The 27,217-nt window shown below is 42.3% G+C and overlaps 1 protein-coding gene across 1 annotated transcript in view; it reads right to left on the bottom strand.

Annotated features, from left to right (window-relative positions):
• Positions 1 to 1,127: 1,127 nt before the first annotated feature.
• LOC128534662 (scavenger receptor cysteine-rich type 1 protein M130-like) overlaps positions 1,128 to 27,217 on the bottom strand; it is a 44,273-nt gene continuing 18,183 nt past the window's right edge. The window contains exons 15-19 of the mRNA XM_053509110.1: positions 26,571 to 26,690; positions 25,823 to 25,885; positions 1,928 to 1,993; positions 1,740 to 1,817; positions 1,128 to 1,178 (exon numbers count right to left, since the gene is read on the bottom strand). Coding sequence (XP_053365085.1) covers positions 1,138 to 1,178; positions 1,740 to 1,817; positions 1,928 to 1,993; positions 25,823 to 25,885; positions 26,571 to 26,690 — 368 coding nt within the window. The 3' untranslated portion in view covers positions 1,128 to 1,137. The remainder of the gene's footprint in view (positions 1,179 to 1,739; positions 1,818 to 1,927; positions 1,994 to 25,822; positions 25,886 to 26,570; positions 26,691 to 27,217) is intronic.

Genomic DNA, 27,217 nt, shown 5'->3' with positions numbered 1-27,217 from the left:
TAAAGGCACAACATTAAACATAAAAGAACATGTGGCTATTTTTAATTTAATATATTCAATTTAAACAATAGAAAATATAAAATGAAAAGTTGAAGACATCACATCAGGCAATATTAAAGACAATTTATCTCTCCCTAATCTATTTGCTAATAACAAGGTGAGAAAATGAACATGGTTCAGAATGCATGAAATTATTGGAAGTAGAATTAAATCATTGTTTGTGTTTATAAAAGTTGAAATGTAATTTCCTGAGAAAAGGCCTTTGGGGGCGTGTCTCAGTCACATGGTCCCTGTCTTTCTGAGATTTCTCCTCCACCTCATCATATTCTGTAAAATAAACACATTTACCTCTTTAATATCTCCTTTGTATTGGATTAATAGTCATTGTTTTGTAAAACCGTCAAATACAGTAAATGATGCAATATTTACAAATATTAAACATTTAATGTTCTAGCAATAAAGGGCCTTTCTAAACTGTTTGATTATCATGTCTCTGTTTGAATGAGAATAATGAAGGTTAGATAATGTTATAACACAGCCAGTCTGCCTTAAACTCCATTATATCAACACATCACAGGCAACAACAATGACCTCCATGGACTACAATTCCCATAACTTCACTATACAGTCACGGTCATACTAGTTTCATTACTAATCATGTAACCTGTTTCTAATCAATCACACTTTATTTAAACAAACTCATTCCTAATGCAAATTATTAGCTCAGTTGCTCAGGCCTGACTTTGCAGAGACTTAGTTTTCTTGTGTTTGATATTTTGAAAATCTGTTTTTTTTTTTTTGTTGTTGTTGTTCTTTGGATTTACCCATCACACTGTGTTTGCTCACTGACTGACCTTCTGCCTGGCCCAGTTTATAATCCTGCATTACATTATGTATATGCCTTTTTTTTAAAGGAAAGAAACATTAATTTGCATTTTCATCTGTCTAAGCCTCTCTTATTTCTGACACATTACAAAAAGCTGATATTTTTATTATGTATCATCTATAATCATCCCCTTACATTTACATTTGGGCATTTGGCAGACGCTCTTAACCAGTGCGACTTACATTTGATGTCATTGCCCTCTTGCCCTTTAACATAATAAAAAATCTCTTACTTTTTGTCTCTCCTCCATCCTATTCCTCAGTGATGACATCATCATAATCTTCTGAATTATCTAATGAACAAATAAATTAATAATTAAACCAGTGTGTGTTGATCTTATGGAAAAATACTTACAGGGAGAGTTTCTGGGTGAAGTAATAAAGGAGAGTTAATGTTACCATCCCAAAGTCAATTAACCTTTTTTAAACTTTTGATTTATATGCTTAACCATATACTCCTTATATATCTTGCAGTGTTCTTAGATTTTCATTGCACTTCTTCTGGTCACTGTGTGTACAGACTATATGTAAGATATACAATGTTTAATCTACAACCTATCTTTGTGTTACTGTCTCAATGGCTGCTGGATATTCTGGAATTTGCTAAGCAAACATGCAATAGAAAACCCAACATGCAAAATTATAATTATTCTGAACTTTTATTTTCTATTTCCTCATGGCAAGATGCTACCTGGGGTGGCTGCCCATGTCACCAGTATCTTAATGGTGGATGACATAGTGCAAAATAACATTGTATTCAAACATCACAAAATGCAAACCAATAAACACATTGATTTGCAGTGTGTGTTTAATCAATACTGATTTCTAAAATAAATCCCAAAACAGAAGCACACCCTCCATGTTATCAGTGATGGGTCCAGCAGTGACGGCATCATCATAGTCCTCTGGTGGCTCAACTCTTCCTGTATCACCTAAATGAAATAAAAGCAGAGGCTCTGTACAAACAGCTCCATCACATTCTGACCTCATGGTCTAATGTCAAGTCACTCAATTTATTTGATCAGTTAACAACTGCACCCACTTATGAAGTCACTGGTGTCGATGACATCATCATAATACTCAGCATTTTCTCCAATGCCAGACTTTACTGGAAAAAGAAGAGTTTGTGTGTTTGGGGTTTTAAACACATTTATACTCAATAAAATCCTCATCCAAAGAAGCTTTGATAAATGTGATAAGAGGGATTTCAGAAGCTTAAAGTAAGATAAGATTGATTGTGAGATTAAACCACTGCAGTTACTGTAATTCTTATAAACTAAACATTGATCAGCCATAGCATTAAACCCACTGGAAAGTGATGTGAAGAACATTGATTATCTAATATCAGTGGCACATGCCAACAGGTCGGATATATTCAGAAAGCTTAAAAATTAACAAACTAGAAGACAATGCGATTTTGACAAGAGGCAAATTGTGATGTTAAAACGACTGGATCAGAGCAACTCCAAAACAACAGGTCTTGTGTGATGTTTCCAGGATTCAGTGGACTGGATATACCAATGGTGGACCAAGGATGGAAAACCAGTGAACTTTAACAGGGCTCAGGGCTCACTGATGTACATGGGAAGTGAAGGCTGGTCCAATTTCTACAGAGGAATGACTGTAGTACTACTAAAATAGCTTCAGTCTTAGAGCTGTTCAGCTGCTGGAAATTTTGCTTCATCCATGACTTTATCTCCTTCATCAACGTGGATGATGGCAGAGAGGTTGAATTTATCCTGAGGTAGAGCTGAGTATCATCAGCATAGCAATGAAATAAAATACCATGCTGGCTGATGATACAGCCCAGGGGAAGCATATACAATATAAACAAAATAGGACTGAGCACAGAGTCCTGAGGAACACCACAGATGAAATTGTGTGTAGCGGATTTAGCCTCTCCCAGGGCAACATGCTCCGTTCTTTCAGTAAGATAGGATGAGAACCAGTTGTAAACAAAGTCAGAGAGTCCAACAGTGTAACGTAATCTGTGAAGAAGAATGTTGTGATCAACAGTATCAAAGGCCGAAGTCCAACAGGATGAGAAGCGATGGAAAACCAGCATCAGCCGACATCAGCAGGTCATTCGTGACTCTAACCAGAGCTGGTTCCACGCTGTGGAAGGGGCGGGATCCAGACTGGAATTTCTCAAACAAGTTATTTTGTTTTAGATGAGATTGAAGCTGTGCAGCAATTACTTTTTCCAGCACTTTTGAAAGGAATGGTTAGAAATGGACCTGTAGTTTGCAAGTACTTCTGGATCTAAGGTGAATTTTTTTTAAAGCGTGTGATGATAGCATATTTCAATGTAGCGGGAACATATCCAGTCCGGAGAGAGTGGTTTACTATCCTGGTAATCAGGGGACTTATAGCACAAAAGTTGGATTTAACCAAAACTGTAGGAAAAGGGTCCAGAGCACAATTTGATGGTTTCATCTTTCTGACAATGACCTCAACCTCTTGCTGCGTAACTTTAGAGAAACAGCTGAAAGATTGCAAATTCCCTGGCTGTGGGTCATCCATCAAGACAGGTAGTGCAGAGGAATTTGATAGAGACGAGCGGATGGTATCCACTTTTTTCCTGAAAAAAGTAATGATGTTATTGCATTTCTCCCCTGTAGCTTCCAGGTGAGATTGAAATTGTGGTTTCTTAGGCGATTTATAAAAGAGAAAAGTTTCTTTAAATTTTCAGAGCTATTGTTAATGATATTTGAATAAAACTGTGATCTTGCAGCTCTCAATGCTCTTGCATATGCCTTCTGATCTAAACTTGCTTATGAACAGTAAATCCTGAGGCCTGTAGACGTCGTTCAAGAACAGGCCCAGCTGTCTTCATCTTCCGCAGCTCACATGTATACCAGGGGGCTGGACGTGAGAAGCAGACAGTTCTATGTCTGACAGATGGAAATCAAGGAGGCCGCTGAGGGATTGGTTGTAGAAGTCAACTGACTCAGTGACTGAGGAACATTCAACAGGGGAGAGATGCTAAAGATCTTTGCTCAGAGTATCTGATCTTTTTCAAATTTCTGTAACATATTTGTCGCTTTGCTTTTGTGGAGGAACAAGGAAGTGACAGCTCCATCCAAATGACCTTGTGGTCAGACACCCCCAGATCATACACAAAAAGGTTGCTAATGGGTAAAGAATTTGTAATAACCAGATCCAAGATACAGTGGCTTGCAAAAGTATTAGGCCCCCTTGAACTTTTCCACATTTTGTCACATTACAGCCATAAACATGAATCAATTTTATTGGAATACAACGTGAAAGACCAATACAAAGTGGTGTAGAAGTGGAACGGAAATCATACATGATTTCAAACATTTTTAAAAAATAAATAACTGAAAAGTGGGGTGTGCATAATTATTCAGCCCCCTGAGTCAATACTTTGTAGAACCACCTTTTGCTGCAATTACAGCTGCCAGTCTTTTAGGGTATGTCTCTACCAGCTTTGTACATCTAGAGACTAAAATCCTTGCCCATTCTTCTTTGCCAGGCCACAGTTGTAAATAAGAAACCTGTTCTTAATCTGTCTCGCCTGGTTAAATAAAGGTAAATAAAAAATAATAATAATAAAATAAAGATAAAGATCTTGCCACAGATTCTTGATTGGATTTAGATCTGGACTTTAAATGGGCCATTCTAACACATGGATATGTTTTGTTTTAAACCATTCCATTGTTGCCCTGGCTTTATGTTTAGGGTTGTTGTCCTGCTAGAAGGTGAACCTCCGCCTCAGTCTCAAATCTTTTGCAGACTCCAAGAGGTTTTTTTCTAAGATGGCATGTATTTGGCTCCATCCATCTTCCCATCAACTCTGACCAGCTTCCCTGTCCCTGCTGAAAAAAAGCACCCCCAGAGCATGATGCTGCCACCACCATATTTGACAATGGGGATGGTGGGTTCAGAGTGATGTGCAGTGTTTGTTTTCCACCACACGTAACGTTTTGCATTTTGGCCAAAAAGTTCCATTTTGGTCTCATCTGACCAGAGCACCTTCTTCCACATGTTTGCTGTGTCCCCCACATGGCTTGTGGCAAACTGCAAATGTGACTTCTTATGGTTTTCTGTTAACAATGGCTTTCTTCTTGCCACTCTTCCATAAAGGCCAACTTTGTGCAGTGCACGACTAATAGTTGTCCTATGGACAGATTCCTCCAGATTTCCCAGATCTCTGCAGCTCGTCCAGAGTCACCATGGGCCATTTGGCTGCATTTCTGATCAGTGCTCTCCTTGTTCGGCCTGTGAGTTTAGGTGGACGGCTTAGTCTTGGTAGGTTTACAGTTGTGCCATACTCCTTCCATTTCTGAATTATCGCTTGAACAGTGCTCCGTTGGATGTTCAAGGCTTTGGAAATCTTTTTGTAGACTAAGCCTGTTTTAAATTTCTCAATAACTTTAACCCTGACCTGTCTGGTGTGTTCTTTGGACTTCATGGTGTTGTTGCTTCCAATATTCTCTTAGACAACCTCTGAGGCTGGTACAGAGCAGCTGTATTTGTACTGACATTAGATTACACACAGGTGCACTGTATTTAGTCATTAGCACTCATCAGGCAATGTCTATGGGCAATTGACTGCAATCAGACCAAAGGGGGCTGAATAATTACGCACACCCCACTTCGCAGTTATTTATTTGTAACAAATGTTTGGAACCATGTATGATTTTTGTTCCACTTCTCAAGTGTACACTACTTTGTATTGGTCTTTTACGTGGAATTCCAATGAAATTGATTCATGTTTGTGGCTGTAATGTGACAAAATGTGGAAAAGTTCAAGGGAGCCGAATAGTTTTGCAAGCCACTGTATGCCCTCTGGAGTGTGTGGGAACATCAACATGCTGTTGAAGATTGAGACAGTCCAGTAGTTGTAGAAACTCAACTGCCAAATGGCAGGAGGGAGTATCTACATGAACATTAAAGTCACTCAGTATAATAATGTTGGCAGAAGTGGTACAGATGGATGTAAGAAAATCATGCATCTCAGAGATAAACACCGAGTTTGGTTTAGGGGGTCGATAAATAAGCAGCATCGTCATGGGGATGCAAGGCATTTAAATGAGGACAGTGTAGGCTGTGAGGGGAGACAGATCCAGTTGCTGTCAGTATAATACAGCTAAGCCACCACCACGTCCAGTACTGCAGGCTTTCTCCAGGTAGCTATAACCAGGGCAAGCTTTTTTAGTGCTAAAAACACCTCTGGTTGATCCCATTTTTCCGTTACGCACATAAAATCCAACCATAATATGATCTTGTATCATATCAGGACAGATTTATTTGTGAGAGATTGTAATTTAAAAAGTTCTATTTTTAGCATTTTTGGTGTAGTAAATTTCTGTAATGGCCGTAATACAGTGAGATCCACTCCGCGTTTTCTGTCCTGCTTGGTGGATAGCATCCTTGGAAAGTTTCCAGAGCTGTCTGACAGAAATCTTGTGGTGTTTCTTATGCTACAAACACCTGGAGTAACATTGCTCTGTCGATGAGCGACATCGGTCCACACAGATGGAATGGATGAAGCAGAACAGCCAGGCTGATGATAAACGAACTTTCGCCGAGAACTTCTATGGACATAACGTGGTCGGCACAGCAGTCAGAGTTCTTTTATGGCTGCAATGCACGTTAGAATGGAATAATTGTTATGACGTAACAACTGCGGGATGGTGTATTTTAGCTTCATGCCAGTCGCCGGAAAAATTAGCAAAAAAAAGCTAGCCACGCGCGAAACTAAAGATGCAGCCAAATAACTGAAGATGCTGCGAAACCAGGTTCAAAACTCGAGTGTATTGAGACCACAGAGTGAACGTCCAAGGAAGCACACAACGTGTTAGCAGCGCTGAAAAAGGCCAACAAACAAAGGTAAAAACTAAACTTAAGTTTAAAAAACAGCCTTTGGTTTACTAAAATAGTCCAAATAAAAATAAAAACAGCAGCAAAAATAGCAGTTTCTCTGTTTCTTACACACAAATATTGGCTACTATCACATGCAATGTCTTTCTATTTTACTTCACATTTTAACTTTACAGTTAAAATTTTTTCTGTAATTGTAACTGTGTTAATGTAGTTCCTTCTGGGATTACAGTCTTAACTGCTATCAGTCATTTCTCACAACAGAACGTCTCGGGGTACTTTGCTGTAACCCTGTTCCCTGAAAAAGTGGGAACGAGAGGCTGACTCGAGGACCTGTGAGCCTGGAGTAGCATGAACATCCAAACTATAAAATCAAACAAATGTGTGCGGTGAGGACCACCTGCCGCATCACACACTTGCTAACACTTGCTAAAAGGCAAAGGACAAAATGCTTCGAGAACGACTGGGTGCATGGCTGAGAATGGAACTTTCGGAAGATAGTTCAGGTGAAGATGCAAAATAGCTTTAACTATCCCAAGGGCAAAGTCTAGACAGGATGGGGAGACTGACAAAGCCTACAGATCTCGAATTCTTTCAAGGAAGTAATGGCAATAAGAAAAAAGATCTTGCGAGTCAGAAGCCTGCTGGGCGCTGACTCTAGTGGTTTGAAAGGGGTGTCGATCAAACCTTCGAGCACAGTAGCTCTGGTGGGCGGCCTTAACCATTTAGCTCCACAAATAAAACGGGCAACTAAAGGGTGTTTTGCAACAAAAACCCTGTTGGTCAGAACATAACCAGCCGAAATCACGGCTACGTACGTTCTCAGAGTTCTAGGGCATAAGCCAATCTCCAGCACTGAAACAATTCGGCAGTGCACTGGGTCTACATGTTTTGCCATCCACCAACTGTCAAACACACTCCATTTGAGGGCATAGGTTCTTCTGGTGGAGGGAGCCCTAGCATTTAAAATAGTTTCGATAACGCTGACTGGAAGACCAGCATCTCATAAATGGTCCCCTTCAGGGACCAGATGTAAAGGTTCCAGAACTCGGGCCATGTCTATTGTCTCCTGCGGTCGAGACAGAAGATCCCTCCTCACTGGAATCGCCCACGAAGTGCCGTCGAGGAGAGATATTAGATCCGAGAACCACACTCTGGTCGGTCAACGGGGCGCTATTAGTAAGAGGCGCAGACCCATGGACCCTTGCCAAGACTCCCAGGAGCAGAGCTATCGGGGGAAACGCGCAAGGCGTTATCTGGCCCACGTATTGGCAATAGCTTCAAGACCCAGGGGAGCTGGAGGAGTCAGAGAGTAGTAATGGGGACATTGTGCTGTTTCTTGTGAAGCAAAGAGGTCCACCTATGCTACATGAAATCTCCCCGAGATTTGACTGACTACCTCAGGGTGGAGTTTCCATTCCCCGTGTGTCACAGCTTGTCTGGATAGCAAATCTGCTCCCACATTCATATGCCCCGGAATGTAAATCGCCCTGAGGGACAGGAACTTGTTTTTTCGCTCGTCGCAGTAAATACAATAGTGACTGTTATATAGCGTATCTCTGTATCTGTTTATTGTTATTTAAGTTCCGGATTATTTCAGCTACTTTAAACACATTGTTGGGTTGCTCATGTTGGCTCATATGAGATGTAGTTTACAAATGAACACCTGGTTGGGTTATTTTGACCCAACAACTGGTTTATTCATTATTCTTTCGTTTCTCAGGCTTAAAACCTCCATCAGTTATTAAAGATAGCGTCTATTTAGAAAAAATGCCCCACGATTTCAGAGCTTCAGGAATTCTCCCGGCGCTCTGCGCATAACACTCATGTCGGAAAGAATTTATGAATTAAAATTTCTAAACGTGGACTATTGTTTTTTTTACTTATAATATTTGTTAACTTAATTTAAATGAGGTTTGGGCTCAGGACTTCGTAATCCCCCTCTTTAATTTCCTACATAGTCTAAATCACCACTCTGCCACATGCATGAAGTTTTCCAGAGTGCACCAGCAAAAGTAGACTAATGATTATGAATGGGTCAGGGAAAACAGCAAGCAGCAATCCACTGTAACCCAACAAACCCAAGTATTTTATAGCGCGGGGTGCAAACCCGGGATCATTAGCAAGGATAGCTCACGAGCCGTGCCTTATTCCGTCATGTCATGTGGGCATTATAAAATTAGTATTGAAAACTTTTAACTAAAAAGTGGCAGCTGGCACACCTAAAAATAGACGCAGGTTAATTTTTTTTATAGTCTAAATAAAAATCCTCCGCTTTTATTTCCTATAGTCTAATCAGCGCTCAACCGCACGCATAGTTTTCCTGAGCATGAGGAATTTTTTTGTGCTAAATAATATTTATGCAGTATAATCAGGGCCTCTTATTCCTATTAATCCTAAATTGTTGTTCTTTTAGTGTCACTGTGTGTGCTTTTCAATGCCAGACAACATTCAAATACAAATTATTCACCCTCCCCAGGTGTGAATCAGCTGTTCTCACCTATACATTCAGAGAAACTGAAATGCACCTCTCCCCACTTTAAAAACGTCTTGAATCTGAGGCTGACTTTCAGTGATTTAAATTTGTGTAATTTTAATCTTCTGGATTCTAGATTCTAAAGTTGACATTGTTACCTCTTTTAATCCTTGGAATGGAAGAACTTGAGATTTTCCTTATGATAGCATAAATTGCATTGTTTTTTATCAGTCTATACACAATAATATTCTTTGGTATTTTTATTTTAAAAAAACGGGTATGGGGGCTATCTTAGTTTATTAATCCTCATGCCTGGTTTAGGTTTAATATTCAGTGCGCATCTGTTACATATATCATAACACTATATCATAACACTCAGAAATACCTTGTATTGGGGGTTAAGTGACTGATGTGCCTAACATTTTTCAGCTGAGCCTTTGTTTCACTAAATAATCAATGACTGTGACACCCCTCTCTCTCACACACACACACACACACAGAGCAGACCAAATCATAAGCACGTCCCTCCCCCAAACAGTGCAGCCATTTACTTACTATCCATTTACTTACATCTGAACTGAGTCATTTACATAAGTCACTGATCAATAGCTCATCATATCAATTTATCAATACAGATTTCCAAGATGGCGCCGGTGGGGTCGGCTGCCGTCACGACTGCTCCGACCACCTTTTCTTTGTTTTTGTTCTTTAAGTTAGTTTTTAGCGTTTTAAAACCAGTCAAATTACCACCATGAAGTACATTAGTTATGATAGAGACACTCTTGTTTCTATTGGTATACAATGTACTCACAATTCGACGTTTTTAACCCGGGATCCGAGCTGGCCGAGTGAGGTCCTGAGGGAGAACAAAGGACGCGATGCGAAGCGGCGGCCACGAGGGAAACGAGCCTGCGTCAGGAACAGGCTGAGAGCCCGTGCACACCGCACACCTCTGCCTAGCATCCTGCTCGCCAACGTCCAGTCACTGGAGAACAAGCTCGATGACCTCAGGGCCAGGGTAAAGTTTCAGAGAGACATACGGGACTGCAATCTCCTCTGCTTCACCAAGACATGGCTGAACCCAGCGGTGCCGGACCACGCCATCCAGCCGGCCGAGTTCTTCTCGGTTCACCGCATGGACAGGACACGGGACTCGGGGAAGTCAAGGGGAGGCGGCGTGTGTTTAATGGTGAACAGCAGCTGGTGCAACAGCGCGAGCGTTGTTCCTTTTACACGCTCCTGCACACCCAACCTGGAACTACTGTCTATCATGTGTCGTCCTTTTTATCTACCTCGGGAGTTTACATCGGTCATAATCAGCGCCGTTTATATTCCACCACAAGCGGACACGAACACTGCCTTATGCGAGCTGCATGAGGCACTCACACAGCACCAAACACAACACCGGGACCGAACTTTTATCAGCATATAACCAGCCCCACCAGGGGCGAAAAGACACTGGATCATTGTTATACAAGGGTCAAGGACGGCTACAAGGCACAATCTCGTCCACCGTTTGGTAAATTTGACCACGCCGCCATCTTCCTCATGCCAAAATACAAACAAAGGCTGAAACAGGAAGTTCCGGTTCAGAGGGAGGTCGCGCGCTGGACGGACCAATCGGTGGCCGCGTTACAGGACGCACTCGATGACGCAGACTGGGACATGTTCAGAAACAGCTCCGATGATGATGTCAGCGTGTTTACGGAAGCGGTTGTGGGATTCATCGGGAAACTAGCGGATGATACCGTGAAAAAAAAAGACTATTAAAACGTTTTCCAACCAGAAGCCGTGGGTGGATAAAACCATCTGCGACGCTCTGAGATCTCGCACCGCTGCCTACAACACGGGACTTGCGTCGGGGGACATGGAACCGTACAAGGCTGCGTCATACAGCGTCCGGAAGGCGGTGAAAGAGGCGAAGCAGCGCTAGGGGAGGAAACTAGAGTCACAACTCCAACAGAGTGACTCTAGGAGCCTGTGGCAGGGATTAAGGACAATAACGGATTATAAAACACCAACAACCGGTATGACGAACGCGGACGTGACTCTGGCAGACGAGCTGAACACTTTCTATGCTCGCTTCGAGGCTGCAGCTAAAGATGCTAGCGATGCTAATGCTAAAGGCGCTAACGGCTACAGACAGGAAGTCACTGCCAGCACCGAAAGCGCGTTCATCATCACCGAGCATGACGTGAGGAGAGCCTTCAAGAGAGTGAACGACAGGAAAGCAGCAGGACCAGACGGCATCTCAGGCCGTATTCTCAGAGCCTGCACAGACCAGCTAGCACCTGTGTTCACTGAGATATTCAACATCTCTTTATCTCAGTCGGTGATCCCCACATGCTTCAAAGAGTCCATTATTGTTCCTGTCCCAAAGAAACCATATCCTGCTTCTCTCAATGACTATCGCCCTGTAGCCCTTACCTCAGTAGTGATGAAGTGCTTTGAACGCCTGGTCAGAGACTTCATCATTTCTTCACTACCAGAAACACTGGACCCACTACAGTTTGCATACCGTCCAAACCGTTCCACGAATGATGCAATCTCACATCTCCTTCACACATCTCTCACTCACCTGGACACTCGGAGGGGGAATTATGTAAAAATGCTCTTCATCGACTACAGCTCTGCATTTAATACCATAATTCCCTCCACACTCACCAACAAGCTGGAGCACCTGGGACTCAGCTCATCCATGTGTCAGTGGATCTCCAATTTTCTGACTGGCAGACCACAGGCAGTAAGGATGGGTGGACATGTCTCAGCCTCCATCACTCTCAGTACTGGAGCCCCCCAGGGTTGTGTTCTGAGCCCCCTGCTGTACTCTCTGTACACCTATGACTGCGTGGCCCCTACCAGCTCCACCACCGTCATCAAGTTTGCTGACGACACTGTCGTGGTGGGCCTGATCACCAACAACGATGAGACGGCCTACCTGGAGGAGGTTGAAAATCTGGAGAACTGGTGCCAGAGAAACAATCTCCTCCTGAACGTCAGCAAGACAAAGGAGCTGACAGTGGACTTCAGTACAAAGCAGGTGAGGAACTACCAGACCCCCATCATCAACAGGAGCCCAGTGGAGAGAGTGGACAGCTTCAGATACCTCGGTGTTCACATCACGCAGGACCTGGCATGGTCCTGTCACATCAACACCGTGGTAAAAAAGGTCCGGCAGCGTCTCTACCACCTCAGACACTTGAGAGACTTTAGACTGCCCTTCAAGGTGCTCAGGAATTTCTACTCGTGTACCATAGAGAGCATCCTGACGGGAAATATCACGACCTGATTTGGGAACAGCACCATGCAGGACAGACGAGCTCTACAGAGGGTGGTGCGATCAGCTGAGCGCATCATCCGCACTGAGCTCCCTGGCCTGCACTCAATCTACACCAAGCCGTGCTGGACCAAGGCCAGGAAGGTCGTGAAGGACCTCAGCCACCCCAACAATGGACTGTTCACTCTGTTGCGGTCTGGGAAGCGATTCCGCTTCCTGAGGGCCAACACAGAGAGACTGAGGAGGAGCTTCTTCCCGCAGGCGATAAGGTCTCTCAACCACACCACTATGCAGAATTAACACAATATTTTCACAATTTTCACAATCAATCAATCAATCTTTACACATCCATGGTCACTATGGACAACTCTACGCACATCTACACTACATGTTTACGTTTACATTCTGGACCATTGCACAAAGACACTTTAATAACCTTTGCACAAAGTCACTTTTTCTGTGCATATTTGCACACCATTATATTTCTATTTGTACAGTACATTTCTATTTTCAGTTTCTATTTTTAGTCCTATTTTTCCTAGTTAAATTTTATTTTATTTTTTTATTTAAATTCTCTATCGTATTTCTTTTATTCATATTTATTGCTTATTTAAGCTTTAATTCTCTTTTTAAGGTTACTGGCGGTCGTGTAAGCATTTCACTACATTTCGTACTGTGTATGACTGTGTATGTGACAAATAAAATTTGAATTTGAATTTGAGATGTAACTGTTTTACATGGAAATTTACAGGCTTATTACTAAATGATTTACTCTGACAGAGCCATAAGAACAATGGCAGCTGGAACACCTAAACCAGATGCAGAATTATTTTTTATAATCTAAATAAAAATGCTTTTCTAATCATGGGCTATTCTTATTTACTTACAGTTTTGTAAATTCGTTTAATGTTTAACTTGTATTTCATAAGGGTTTACCAGCGGTGGTTCAGCACAACAGGAGTCATTATTTAGTATAAAGGAAATTATGATGATCTGTCACGGCGTGCGCCTGTGATGGGTGTGCGTCCAAATCTACTATCACTACTCGCACACTCCGTAGGCTCCCTGAATAGGCAGCAAAAGGACACACATGATCCTGGAAAACTACACAACATCTTCTCCTTACTACTCAACCCACCGACTCCTCCTGCCCCTTCCTCCCTCACTGCTGACGATTTTGCCACATTCTACAATGGGAAGATTGCAGCAATCCGTCAGTCCTTCGCTCTCAACCAAACTCCTAAGGCAGAACCTCAGGACCTTTCCTTCCCTCCCTGTCATCTAATGAGATTCAACAGATCATCTCGTCATCTAACCCCACCACCTGTTCATTAGACCCAATCCCTTCCACAATGCTCCAGGCCATCTCACGAGACCTCCTTCCCTTCACCACAGCCATCATCAACCATTCCATATCATCTGGTCATGTTCCTGCTGCTTTTAAGAAGGCGAGGGTTATTCCCATGCTCAAGAAACCCTGCCTGGACCCATTAGAAGTTAACAACTATCGCCCAGTATCACGGTTCTCTTTTATTTCCACAATTCTTGAAAGAGCTGTTTATAACCAAATGTTTCTTTATCTCTCACAGAACAACCTTAATGATCCCAACCAATCTGGATTCAAAGTGGCACATTCCACAGAGACTGCCCTTCTGTCAGTAACTGAGAAGCTCCATGCTGCTAGATCTGCTAAACTGTCATCTGTCCTCATCCTAATGGACCTGTCAGCTGCATTTGACACGGTGAACCACAAGATTCTATTATCTATTCTTACAAGCCTTGGAATTTGTGGAACAGCGTGGCATTGGTTTGCTTCTTACCTAGAAGATAGGTCATATGAGGTAACATGAAGGGGATCTACATCTGCCCCACGTAGACTCTCTACTGGTGTCCCGCAGGGCTCAGTACTTGGTCCTCTTCTGTTCTCCCTCTATACCAGGTTTTTTGGTAAGGTCATATCATCGCATGGATTTTCATACCATTGTTGTGCAGATGACATACAACTTCTCTCCTTTCCTCCCCTCTGACACTCAGGTTTCCACCCGGATCTCAGCATGTCTGGCAGACATCTCATTCTGGATGGCTGCTCATAAGCTGAAGCTCAATCTCAGTAAAACCGAACTGTTGTTTATCCCTTGTGACTCATCCACAGGTCAAGACCTTGTGATATCCCTGGACAACAACCAAATCACTCCTTCAGCCACCTCCCGCAATCTTGGGGTAACCGTGGACAATCTTTTGTCATTTTCCTCACACATCGCTAACCTTACTCGCTCTTGTCGATTTCTTTTTCACAATGTCAGAAGAATTTGCCTATTTCTTTCTTCACAGGCTACTCAGGTGCTTGTTCAGTCCCTTGTCATTTCAAGACAGGACTACTGCAACTTACTCCTGGCAGGCCTGCCTCTGTCCACGATTCGTCCTCTGCAACTGATCCAGAATGCAGCAGCACGTCTCGTTTTTAACCTTCCCAAGTTCTCCCACACCACCCCACTCCTCCGCTCCCTGCACTGGCTTCCTGTAGCTGCCCGCATCAAATTAAAAACACTGATGCTTGCCTACAAAGCTAAAAATAGCCCAGCACCCACTTAACCTCTAATTACACCACACACTGCACCAAGTTCCCTCCGATCCTCCAGCACTGCACGCCTTATCCCACCATCTCTCAGGGATTGAGGGCGGCATTCATCAAGGCTCTTTTCTGTTCTGGCACCTAGGTGGTGGAATGAACTTCCTCCAGATGTCCGTGCAGCAGAGACTTTGACTATCTTTAAACGACGACTCAAGACGCATCTGTTTCTCCAGTACTTGGACTAACGCCCACCCACCCCCCCAAAAAAACTCTTCCCAGTTGTGTTGGACTAATGGCACTTAGTTATTAACCTAGTTCACCCAGTGTAAGTATGTATCCCATGATGTAAACATTAAAGCACTTTTTGTAAGTCGCTCTGGATAAGAGCGTCTGCCAAATGCCTAAATGTAAATGTAAATGTATGATCTCGGGCTTACTCCACATTATAAAAGCAAGACGCGGAGTTTAGTCTGAGAGAGTGAGAGAGTGGCATGTGACGTGCCCCAGGGACTTTAAACAAGGACACTGGAATTCCGCCCTTTAAGTCTCCGCGCTGAGGACAACGGGAGCAAAAGCTGCGCAAGCTCCAGCGGCATTTTCACTCCCCCACCGTGCGTGCCTTCGCAGCCCGACTGCCGAAGAGGAAAAGGCTGCGAGGACGTTTGTGTTAAGTTTTTGCGTCAGCTAGAACTCGCGCTGACCATCGACAGCGTAAGAAGCGCCATCACGAGGTAGTCCGTTCTGCCACTCCGCCAACCGCCACTTATCGTCAGCTGTGTGCCCGCATGCCAGTGTGGCACAGCCCCTGAAACTGCACATGCACAACCCTTTCCCTTTCTTTCCATTCTCCCACCTTCAACCCTTTCCTTCCCCATTTTACCTTAATAAATTACCTTTTTCCCGTAAAACCTAGCCTTGTGTCCATGCTTTATGGTGCCGCCTGTGCAACATGGAACGAACCCGTTGCAAATCATAACAGCCTTGTAAGGGCCATATTTCATTCTTGTGATTTGTTGTTATGTTTATCTTATTTCAGTTTATTAGTTAAGCATTAAGCATTAAGTATCATACATATAATTTGTATTGTGACATCATTTCATGTGTTGTTCTGTGACATCATCCCACAGTTATACAGTTCCATGTCTATCACGCACGTTAGTTGTAGTTGTTGTTAAGACACGGAAGGATACAGAAAGGTGTGTCACTGTGTTAACATTTTTTGTTTAACACTAGAAGCGCTGCGCCAGTGTGACCTACTTATAAAGCGGTACAGCGGTCATTTGACCGCCTATTGTTTTGAATGGGAAGCTGCTGCTGACACACAATGATCGCTAGATGGCGCTTTCACCCAAAGTAAATAGTTTAGCTCCAAGATCAACTTGCACTTGAACAATGCACCATTCATTCCCGCGTTGATAATCAGCTGTATCTTTTTTTCATATTCAACTGAGAAAACCTACTACAGAGTCTCTAAGGGGACAATAGAAAAGGGAAAAAACAGCAGAAAAAAAACAAGTCATGTTTTGCATTATAACCCAAAGTTTTTGGCATGACTTTTTTGCCGTTTTTTCCCCTCCTTTGTCCATCTAGGGGCTTCGTACTATAACAAAAAGGAAAGCTCTACTTAATTTTATATCGTATGGAGAAAATTTATTAGTTTGTTCATTCTATTTGAAGCTTCTGAATGTCTCGGAGCAGTGATTTAGTTCTGAACTCGCTTCCGTGAAATTATCGCTAAAACAATATTAAATTTGAATAAATCAGATCTACCCCAGCAGATAATAAACTATGCTATATCATAACCGAAGCAATGACCACGATTATGCCTCGTTTCGTTCAGTGTTGCTAGGCAACGGACCACACGCCTAATCGGCGGGAACGTGGTTCACTTGGCCACGGTGTATTATAAGCCTGCGAAATGTTTCACTGCTTATGCTCATGTAATAAAAGCGAGGGAAATGTGGAAGTGATGTGTGGCCACCGAATGAGAACTAAATCAAAGATTTTGGTAACTACACTGAGTGTAACATCTGCAAAGTGACACTAAACAGCTGAACAACTTCACTTTTCCGTTTACCTCTGAGAAACGAAAAGCTGTATTTTGTTTGTTTATATTTAGAATGTTTATAAAAGTACACAAAGTAGGGGCGCGCGCAAACACACACTCACACACACACCTCCCCTGAGCCCTCGGTCAACATCTAATGACCGTCGATATGCAAATGAGTCAAGACGTAGCCTAACGTAGTGTCGTGTCGGATTTCAGCGGTCACGAGGTGGAAAGACTTTGAAGCAGTTGCAGCGTCTTTTCAGTTACAACAAGCACAGCGATGAATCTACGTTGTTTCACTGTTTATGACATAGTGACACTAAACAGCTGAACAACTTCACCTTCCAACCACCTCTCATAGTCTATTGTTAGTTTTAGTGATTTGGCAGAAACTAATTATCACTACATAAGTACCCCAACAGCATTGATCATGAGTTTCAGCTGAAACTAATTTTATACATGCAACAGAAAATGTAGATGCAGATACCAAATGTATAAAGATGCATGCTATATATATATAAATATTTGGTCTGTATCCACACTCAGCGGTCACGGAGTGAAAAGACTTTGAAGCAGTTGATATATTAATCTAAGCTTAAACTTATCAACATTGTTTCGTTCAGATTCCGCTTCAGTGTGTTTCTTAATCTTTCCCCATATACATATATATATATATATATATATATATATATATATATATATATATATATATATATATAGACTTTTCAAATAAAATTGCTATTACTTGACCCTGAAGTTTAGTTTAGCACACAAAAAACTGAAAAGTCCTTTCTGGTAAATCAACTGCATATGTAGTTTATTTACAGCAATTCATAAAAAAAATTACGATACATTGTACAGTACAAGGTAAATACGAGAGAGATTACAAAATGAAAAAACAAACAGTGTTTTCTTTATAAACAGCTTATACTGTGCGTCGAAAGCTGAAATTTCTTGCATGTTGCCCCTCAATTTTGTGCTTCCATTTCAAGTGGAGAGATATTTGACCGACAGCTTAGAATAAAAAGAACTGTAGGTGTGATCACAACCCCCTCCGAACGACCGTGCCATCAACTACTGACCACCTCAGAAGTTCCCTCCAATGTATGCTGATGTTTTGCAAGTATTTTTGCAAAACTATGGCACTCTCTTGAGAGGTGGTTGGAATGTGTTATTCATTTATTTATTCTATACAAGGGCACTAACTACACAGACCAAACTGTTACCTTATTGTATTCTTATACTCATCTCTGTGCTTGTACTGAAAAAACGCTGCAACTGCTTCAGGGGAGGTGTGTGTGCACGTGCGCGTGCGTGCGCTGCAGCCTGTGAATGAATACGCACAGCAGAGGGACAGAGACATGAGGGACATCTAATACCGTATTGTGTAGTGTCCCTTTTTCAGCGGATTTTTTTTGCCACCGCAGATCAGTTTATCAACTTGTAATATATTAATTTTAGGAATATATTAACATGTGCAGACATTTAGTTGCCCCTGAATAGAGCCAGCCTTGATTACACACACACACACACACACACACATATATATATATATATATATATATATAGCATGAGGTGTGTGTGTGTGTGCGCACCTACTTCTTGTACTTTTATAAACATTCTAAATATAAACAAACAAAATACAGCTTTTCGTTTCTCAGAGGTAAACAGAAAAGTGAAGTTGTTCAGCTGTTTAGTGTCACTTTGCAGATGTTACACTCAGTGTAGTTACCAATATCTTTGATTGGTTCTCATTCGGTGGCCACACATCACACATTTCCCTCGCTTTTATTACATGAGCATAAGCAGTGAAACATTTCGCAGGTTTATAATACACCGTGGCCAAGTGAGGCACGTTCCCGCCGATTAGGCGCGTGGTCCATTGCCTCGCAACACTAAACAAAACGAGGCATAATCGTGGTGTTTGCTTCGGTTATGACATAGCAGTTTATTATCTGCTGTGGTAGATCTAATTTATTTGAATTCAATAATGAGGCTTTATATCCTCAGGAGGGGTCATTACATATGTAATATGTAAACCAATATATATATAAAATAAACTGCATATATGAAATGAAACCTGAGATAGTTACATATACACACTGAATGACGCATAGATAGTTGGCGCGATTCCTTGCGCCATCTGCTGAGAGAAATGAGAATCGCAGGTTGGAAAAGGCAGGAAACGGCATGACCGGCGCGCAGCTGTCAGCGATTTCACGTAAATAAGAGCAAAATAGCTTTATACTGGCTTTTACTGGTGCGATTTTGAAAATGTAAGCATACAGGGTGATTAAGCTCACAGAACTAGGAAAAGTCATGAAAGGAGGGTCCTGGAATTTGATCGAGTGTAAAGTATTTTTTTTTTTTACCCCCTTGCGGTCAAATGACCGCTGCTCAGCGCTTCTAGTGTTAAATTTGATCCCAATAAGATTTAATTTAATTTGAATTCTACATTTGTACTGTAATTTTAGTACTGTGATTATGAATTTTTTTTTTTTTTTTTTTTTTTTTTCCCGGCCTGTCAGTATCACAGATAACACATAAAGTGTATGTGTAGCTGTTCTATCATCATTCACAGCCATTTCTTTTTTTTTTTTTTTTTTTTTGTTTCCCATATTATAACAGACAAGACCGGGGGACCAAAAAAAGAGAAGAGAGTAAAAATAAAAAAAAAAAAAAAAAGGGAATAAAAATAAATAAACAAACAAACAATTGAGGGGGAAAAAAAAAAAAAAAAAGGGAAAAGAGAAGAAAAAAAAAAAAAAGGGAGGGGGGGTGGGAGGGGGGAGAGAATACAATCAAAATTTGCTTCCGCACCTGCCGAAGAAAAAGAGAAAAAAAACAACAGAAGACACAACAGCAGAGAAACCGCAGCCACAACCAACACCTGCACGACTCGCGGCAAACCACAAATCCCAAAACCTGTTGATTAATAAAATATTTTGAAATAAACATTTTGTTTTGAAGCAACAGCAAAGACAGTGTGTGTGTGAGCACCTGTTTGTACACCAGTGTGAACGTTTGTGTGCACACCTGTGTGTGTGAGCGCGCTTGTGTTCATAGGGCTCCTCCATGTAAATGTTTAATAGTGTGTGTGGGGGACCACAGTCCCGTCTCGCGAGGCATGGAGCAGATACGGCGGAGACACGGGTCCCAGACATCCAGAGGCCCCCCAGAGCACAGGAGACTCAGGAGAACCACCGCAGGGACAGCCCCCCCACCCCGAAAGGGGCAGCGGAGAGCCCAGAGGGGGGTCATCTAGCAGCCCCAGTGTAGACGCCCCAGGGGGCCGTGGTGACAGGACCGCAGGCTCCGCCGGTGGTCGTCCACTCCGAGGCAGTCCGGTCCCTGGGTCCAGAGATCCCAGGGCCCCCCCCATCCACCAGCCGGTGCCCAGCCAAGCCAGGAGAGCCAGATTCCGCCCAGCGACCGCCGCGGGTGAGCCAGCGCTCACCCGAGCGCCCCGCCCCGGAGCCAGAAACCAACAACCCACCAGCGGCTGGGAGCACCCCACAGCTGTGTGTGGTGGCAAAGCAGGGGGGGCCTGGAATGTTGAGAGAGGTGGAGTCTAGGACCTGACCTGACACCTAAACGTAGACAGCCAGGCACACACATACACAAACATACATTCCCACCCTCATACACACAAACAAATATTCACACACTCACACATGTAGACACACAAAAATAGACAGTATACACACTCACACTCCCCATATACCCACTTCCCTCCGTCGTGGGGACAGAAAGACCCCCCCTGGTCCCCGCAGCAGCGGAAAGGACCACCAGCCCAGACCCCGACCGAACGGCCAGCTCCTCCTCTCAGCCTTAGTTAAACTTATGAATTTGTTTAACTAAAATGTTTTACTTGATTTTATACGCTACTACGTGCAGTTCTAAAGGAGTGTGTCTCATTAATCCAGCAGAGAATGAACTAAGGCATGAGACGTCAGTCTGTAGTTATATAGCGCCACTCAGCGGTAAAAGCCAGCAAACGCACAAAGCCAAATATTACCGCCGAGCGCCGCGGCGGTAGATCCAACATTCCAATTAGGTAACCACTGTACCATAGTGTTGTCCACCCGCACCAGGACATCGTAGCCCCTCAACTGCTGGAGGAAGTGCTTCAGTTTATTGTTGCGTGTTGCTGGAGATTTTAACCATGCAAATCTCAAGTCAGTGCTTCCTAGCTTCCATCAGTATGTGGACTTTGCAACGAGAGGGGAAAACATGCTGGATCTTGTTTACACAAACATCCCTGGTGCATATCGGGCAGAGCCCCGCCCCCACCTCGGCTACTCAGACCACATCTCTGTAATGCTAATTTCAGCATACAGACCACTCGAAAGGCGTTCAAATCCGGTCCTAAAGCAGGTGAAAACCTGGCCAGCAGGAGCCATCTCTGCTCTTCAGGACTGTTTCGAGAATACTGACTGGAAATGTTTAGGGAGGCTGCACCTTACGGCGACTTCACTGACTTGGAGGAGTACACGTCATCAGTGACCAGCTACATCAACAAGTGCACCAATGACCATCAGAAAGGCAAAGCGCGCGAATGCCCAGAGAATCCACAACCACTTCATAGACATAGATAGATGTTCGGTATCCTGAAACATGGCAGGGAAAGGCCGAAGAACTAACATTTCTTGAAAACCAGTCTTACGAGGGGGTGCCCGGCTCATAACACTCTCCTTCTGTGCTTCACGCCTCGTGAGAGTCAGACTCTTGTGCATGGCGGGGAAAGAATTTCCCGAAGGTTTGTTCATATAATTTCGCCTCCCGAAACCTAGTGGTAACAGAGTTAATGGCCATGGTGTGCAGTGAAGCATTAGCCTGATCCGCTGCCTGAAAGCTTTTCCCCACTGGGAATATGTCAGTCTACGCAGCTTGGTGGGGAGTGTGTGCATTTTCAGGGAGGATGATGTCCCAGGAGAGAGATATCTGTCTATCTGAGAGAGGCGCGCTTGAGAAGTGGACGAAAAAACTTTCTGATCTGGTGAGAGAAAGGGGAATTCCGTCTCGTGCACGTCTGCCAGATTGCACTGTTTAACCCTAGGAATGCGCTGTGGCTCGCAGTTTCTCTTTAAAGAATGCGAGCCACGTGTGAACCACTCGAAACAGCGGTGTGGAGATCCCGCTCCAAAAGAGATCTATCACGCGGAGGTACGGATCTCCTAACAAACTCCACTATATCGGTAAGTTAAGACTTTTAAATTCGCTTGCACACATCACACGCAAACACAATGCAGTCCTGAAGACAAAAAGATCTGAGGAATGCTTCCGGTTCACTCCTATTTATAACATGCAGGTGCACTTCATTAGATGATGTCACCTGACCAATGTTATATAAGCCAAAAATTTAACGCATTTGACACACACATGCTTCACAACCGGCAACAAAAAAAGATGTTCCCATAGCATTTTTATGCAGCATCGAGTGTAGCTTTTGAAAGGGAACTGCATTTCTCAAAACTACTCGTTCCACCGACAGATCCTGTTGTTAGTTTTTTTACATCATATCAGCACTGTCTTGTTGTTTTCATCAAATTACAATTGCTTTTGGACAACATGCAAATGGTTCTGTACATCTGTCAGCTGTTTTTGACAATTCTTGTTGCTTTTGTCCTGCTGTGCAAAAAAACTTGTCCTGGTTCTCAGCTGAAATGTCACAACCACTAAACCAATTAGTCTTTTTCTTAGGTTAGAAGTCTGTACTATCAAAATGAGTGAACATGTACAGATTTCTACAAATTGTAGAATGTTTGCTAAGAAATATGTCCAGAATTGAGAAAGTGCTCTCAGGTGAGTCTTCACCTTCGTTAAAACATGTGCAACTCTAGATTAACCAATGATCAACCAGTTTTGTAAAATAGCTCAGAGGTGCATCTCATAAAGACTGATTTGGCAGGGTCACACACACACACACACACACACACTATATATATATAAATATATATATATATATACTCAGCAAAAAAAAAAAAAAAAATCCCTTTTTCAGGACTGTGTATTTTAACAATAATGTTGTAAAAATCCAAATAACTTTACAGATCTTCATTGTAGAGGGTTTAAACAATGTTTTTAATGCCTGCTCAATTAACCATAATAAATTAATTAACATGCACCTGTGGAATGGTCGTTAAGACCTTAACAGCGTACAGAAAGTAGGCATTTAAGGTCACAGTTCTAAAAACGCAGGACACTAAAGAGACTTGTCTACCGACTGTGAAAATACTCAAAGAAAGATGCCCAGGGTCCCTGCTCATCTGCGTGAACGTGCATTAGGCATGCTGCAGGGAGGCATGGGGACCGCTGATGATGCTAGGGCAATAAATTGCCATGTCCGCACTGTGAGACGCCTAAGACAGCGCTACAGGGAGACAGGAAGGACGGCTGATCATCCTCGCAGTGGAAGACCACATGTAACAACACCTGCACAGGATCGGTACATCCGAATATCACACCTGCGTGACAGGTACAGGATGGCCACAACAACTGCCCGAGTCACACCAGGAACACACAATCCCTCCATCAGTGCTCAGACTGTCCGCAATAGGCAGTCCATGAGGAGGAGATGCACTGCAGTACTTCAAGCAGCTGGTGGCCACACCAGATACTGACTGGTACTTTTGATTTTGAGCCTCCCTTTATTCAGGGACACATTGGGAAACATTTACATATACAAATGTTTGCACATTAAGTTTACTGAAAGTAAAAGCAGTTTAAAGTCAGAGTACGTTTCTTTTTTTGCTGGGTATATTTATATATATATAATATCAGTGGCAGCTGCTCTAAGACTACAAGGGAAGCTTCACTTCCTTTACTATGTCAAAAAATAAATGCTCATATATGCACTGTCGTATTTATATTGGTTTTAATAAGAGTGCGCTAGAACGCATTTAACTTCATGACTAGCTCATTCAGAATCAGGTATTTATTGTAGATTGTTTGACGCGATTTTCTTGTCATACATTTCCGTGCAGCACAGCGTGTTAAACCCTCCTGAAGCCCAGTTTCACTGGAGCTCTATGGGCACAGAGGAGCTTTTTTTCACTGCAGAAAAGCTGGACGGTAATTGGATAAATGGACCAAAATCATCACTTCCAGGGAAGCTCAGGTATTTTTTTTGTTGTTTGTACAAATGCTTCTTTAAATAATAATAAAAAAAACATATTATAGCGTTCTTGACTTTGCTCCTTGTTTCAGCATTTTCAGCGTAAAGTTAGTTCGTTTATATAATTAAAGTAGCTCGTGGAATGGGAAACTAGTCAGCTAGCAAGCTGTGCATAATGGCAGACGCAGACAGTGCTAATATTGTTGACCTGTCTTCCTTACGAGGAGAGACTTAGAATTAAACGGCAGGGCAGACCAATGCCCAAAATTGATCTGGTGCAAAAATCACTGGTATGACAAGGTGAACTGGCTGACTGGAAGTGCTGTGACAAAAAAAAAAAAGTACTGTTGGCATGCCTCCTGACCAAACCTTCTCAGGGAATGGGATGTGTTTGGTCAAACGTGGGTTTTGGGGATCTGGGTAACTTTGACAGTTACCAGTTTTGGCATATTAAGGCATGAAAAGTGCAAAGAACATAATGAATTTTATGATGAAGGCCTAATATGGGCCTAATATATATATATACTGTATATATATATATACACTCACCTAAAGGATTATTGGGAACACCATACTAATACGGTGTTTGACCCCCTTTCGCCTTCAGAACTGCCTAATTTTACGTGGCATTGATTCAACAAGGTGCTGAAAGCATTCTTTAGAAATGTTGGCCCATATTGATAGGATAGCATCTTGCAGTTGATGGAGATTTGTGGGATGCACATCCAGGGCACGAAGCTCCCGTTCCACCACATCCCAAAGATGCTCTATTGGGTTGAGATCTGGTGACTGTGGGGGCCATTTTAGTACAGTGAACGCATTATCATGTTCATGAAACCAATTTAAAATGATTAGATCTTTGTGACATGGTGCACTATCCTGCTGGTAGTAGCCATTAGAGGATGGGTACATGTTGGTCATAAAGGGATAGACATGGTCAGAAACAATGCTCAGGTAGCCCGTGGCATTTAAATGATGCCCAATTGGCACTAAGAGGCCTAAAGTGTGCCAGGAAAACATCCCCCACACCATTACACCACCACCACCAGCCTGCACAGTGGTAACAAGGCATGATGGATCCATGTTCTCATTCCGTTTACGCCAAATTCTGACTGTACCATTTGAATGTTTTAACAGAAATCGAGACTCATCAGACCAGGCAACATTTTTACATACCCTAACCTTAACACATACATGGAATTCTGCTGCCTCTGACACAATGATTGATGAAAAAACACACTTTTGCACAAAAGACAAAGCATTTTGAGCAGGTGATGCGCTTTTTATCCATTATGTTGTGCAGTTTGTACGTGTTGTTTTGAGAAATGCACATCAAGATCTGCAAACTTCAATTCTGATCTGAGAAATGACTGAAAGCAGTTGAGAAAAACTGTAATAAGTTAAAAAGTAATTAAAAAGCTCTTGAATCATGAAGGAGAATTACATAATATTAGGCAGGTGAGATTAGTGTTATGGCTGATTTGTGTATATACTATACATAGAATGCAATTAAATAAAAATAAGCACTATTAAATTTAAACTAAGTAATTAATTAATTTAATCATTTATAATTAATTAATGATTTATTTATTTCAAACCTGAAAGAAGCTCATCATCCATATACTCATACCCAGAATGCTGTTCGTCAGACAGGAGACTTCCTGATGGAGGAGAGCAGAGCAGTACAATCACAAATGTGTTCAAAAAAGAAATCACTCACTCACTCACACACACACGGAAAACACATATTCATGTGTAGGGTTATTATAGGACACTTGAAACACACACTGATGTTTAAAGACTTGACTTTCCTAACATCCTTCTAACTTAACACTCCACAAAATGTAAGACATCGCGGACACAAACGCACACATATGCCCCCCCCCAATACACTCAACCGACACACACAGCACAGTATGTGGAAGAGAAGTGCACCTGTACAGGAAGTCACATACACAGAAGGAAAGAGAGAGAGAGAGAGAGAGAGAGAGAGAGAGAGAAGCATGCTACAACGGAAAACTTTCATAAAATTAGAAAATAGATGTTTATCAGCAAAATGTACTGTAACTGCACATTTCTCCTCACATACATTTTGTTTATTTACATTTAGCTGGTATGAATAACATTTACACACACACACACAGGAAAAGAGAAAGGAAGGGGGTTCAGGAAAGCACCCTCCCCCTCCCCCACACATACTTGCACAGAAGCGTTAATGGATGTTTATCAGCAGAATCCTGTCTCTACACCACATGTACTCTAACTGCACATTTCCTCTTACACACATTTTACTTATTATAATAAAATACAATAAGTGTGATGTAGAACAGTCCACATATCACTTACCTCTCTGAGTGGAGCTCGTGATTCTTCTGCTTATGTATCTGTGGTTAATTGCCTCATAGGTTGTGTGCTGTATATGATTGATCTCCTCATAGATGACCTCAGGCTGAATCTTATAAAGACCTGAGAGATAATAATAATAATAATAACAATAATAATATTTTTCACACACACACACACACACACTGCCTTTAGCTTTGATTATGGTGCTCAATGAACTGTGGTGTTAAAAATGCTCCTGGAATATAGCCATCAGTGTAGAAAAACTCCATACAGTATATGTGATAATCAGGCCATTCAGTATATTCAGGTCAACACCTGACTTCATTTTGTTGCTGACTTTATTCATATAATGTTTCTGCGCCTAGACCTGAGCAACTGAAGCAACCCCAGATCATAACACTGCCCCCAAAGGCCTGTACAGTGGAAACTATGTATGATGGGGGCATCACTTTATGCGCTTCTCTTATTACCCTGACACGCCCATTGCTCTGGTATAGACTCAATCTGGACTCATCGGGTTACATGACCTTTTTTTCATTGCTTTAATGTCCCATATTTAAGTTATCTAGCAAACTGAATCCATTTCTTCATGAGTCTCATAACAAATGGTTCAAAAAAGCCAATATATTTAAAATTTATCACTGTCA

The sequence above is a fragment of the Clarias gariepinus genome, chromosome 12, assembly GCF_024256425.1.
Source record: "Clarias gariepinus isolate MV-2021 ecotype Netherlands chromosome 12, CGAR_prim_01v2, whole genome shotgun sequence".
NCBI lineage: Eukaryota > Metazoa > Chordata > Actinopteri > Siluriformes > Clariidae > Clarias > Clarias gariepinus.
This window is presented reverse-complemented; position numbering and strand designations above follow the sequence as displayed.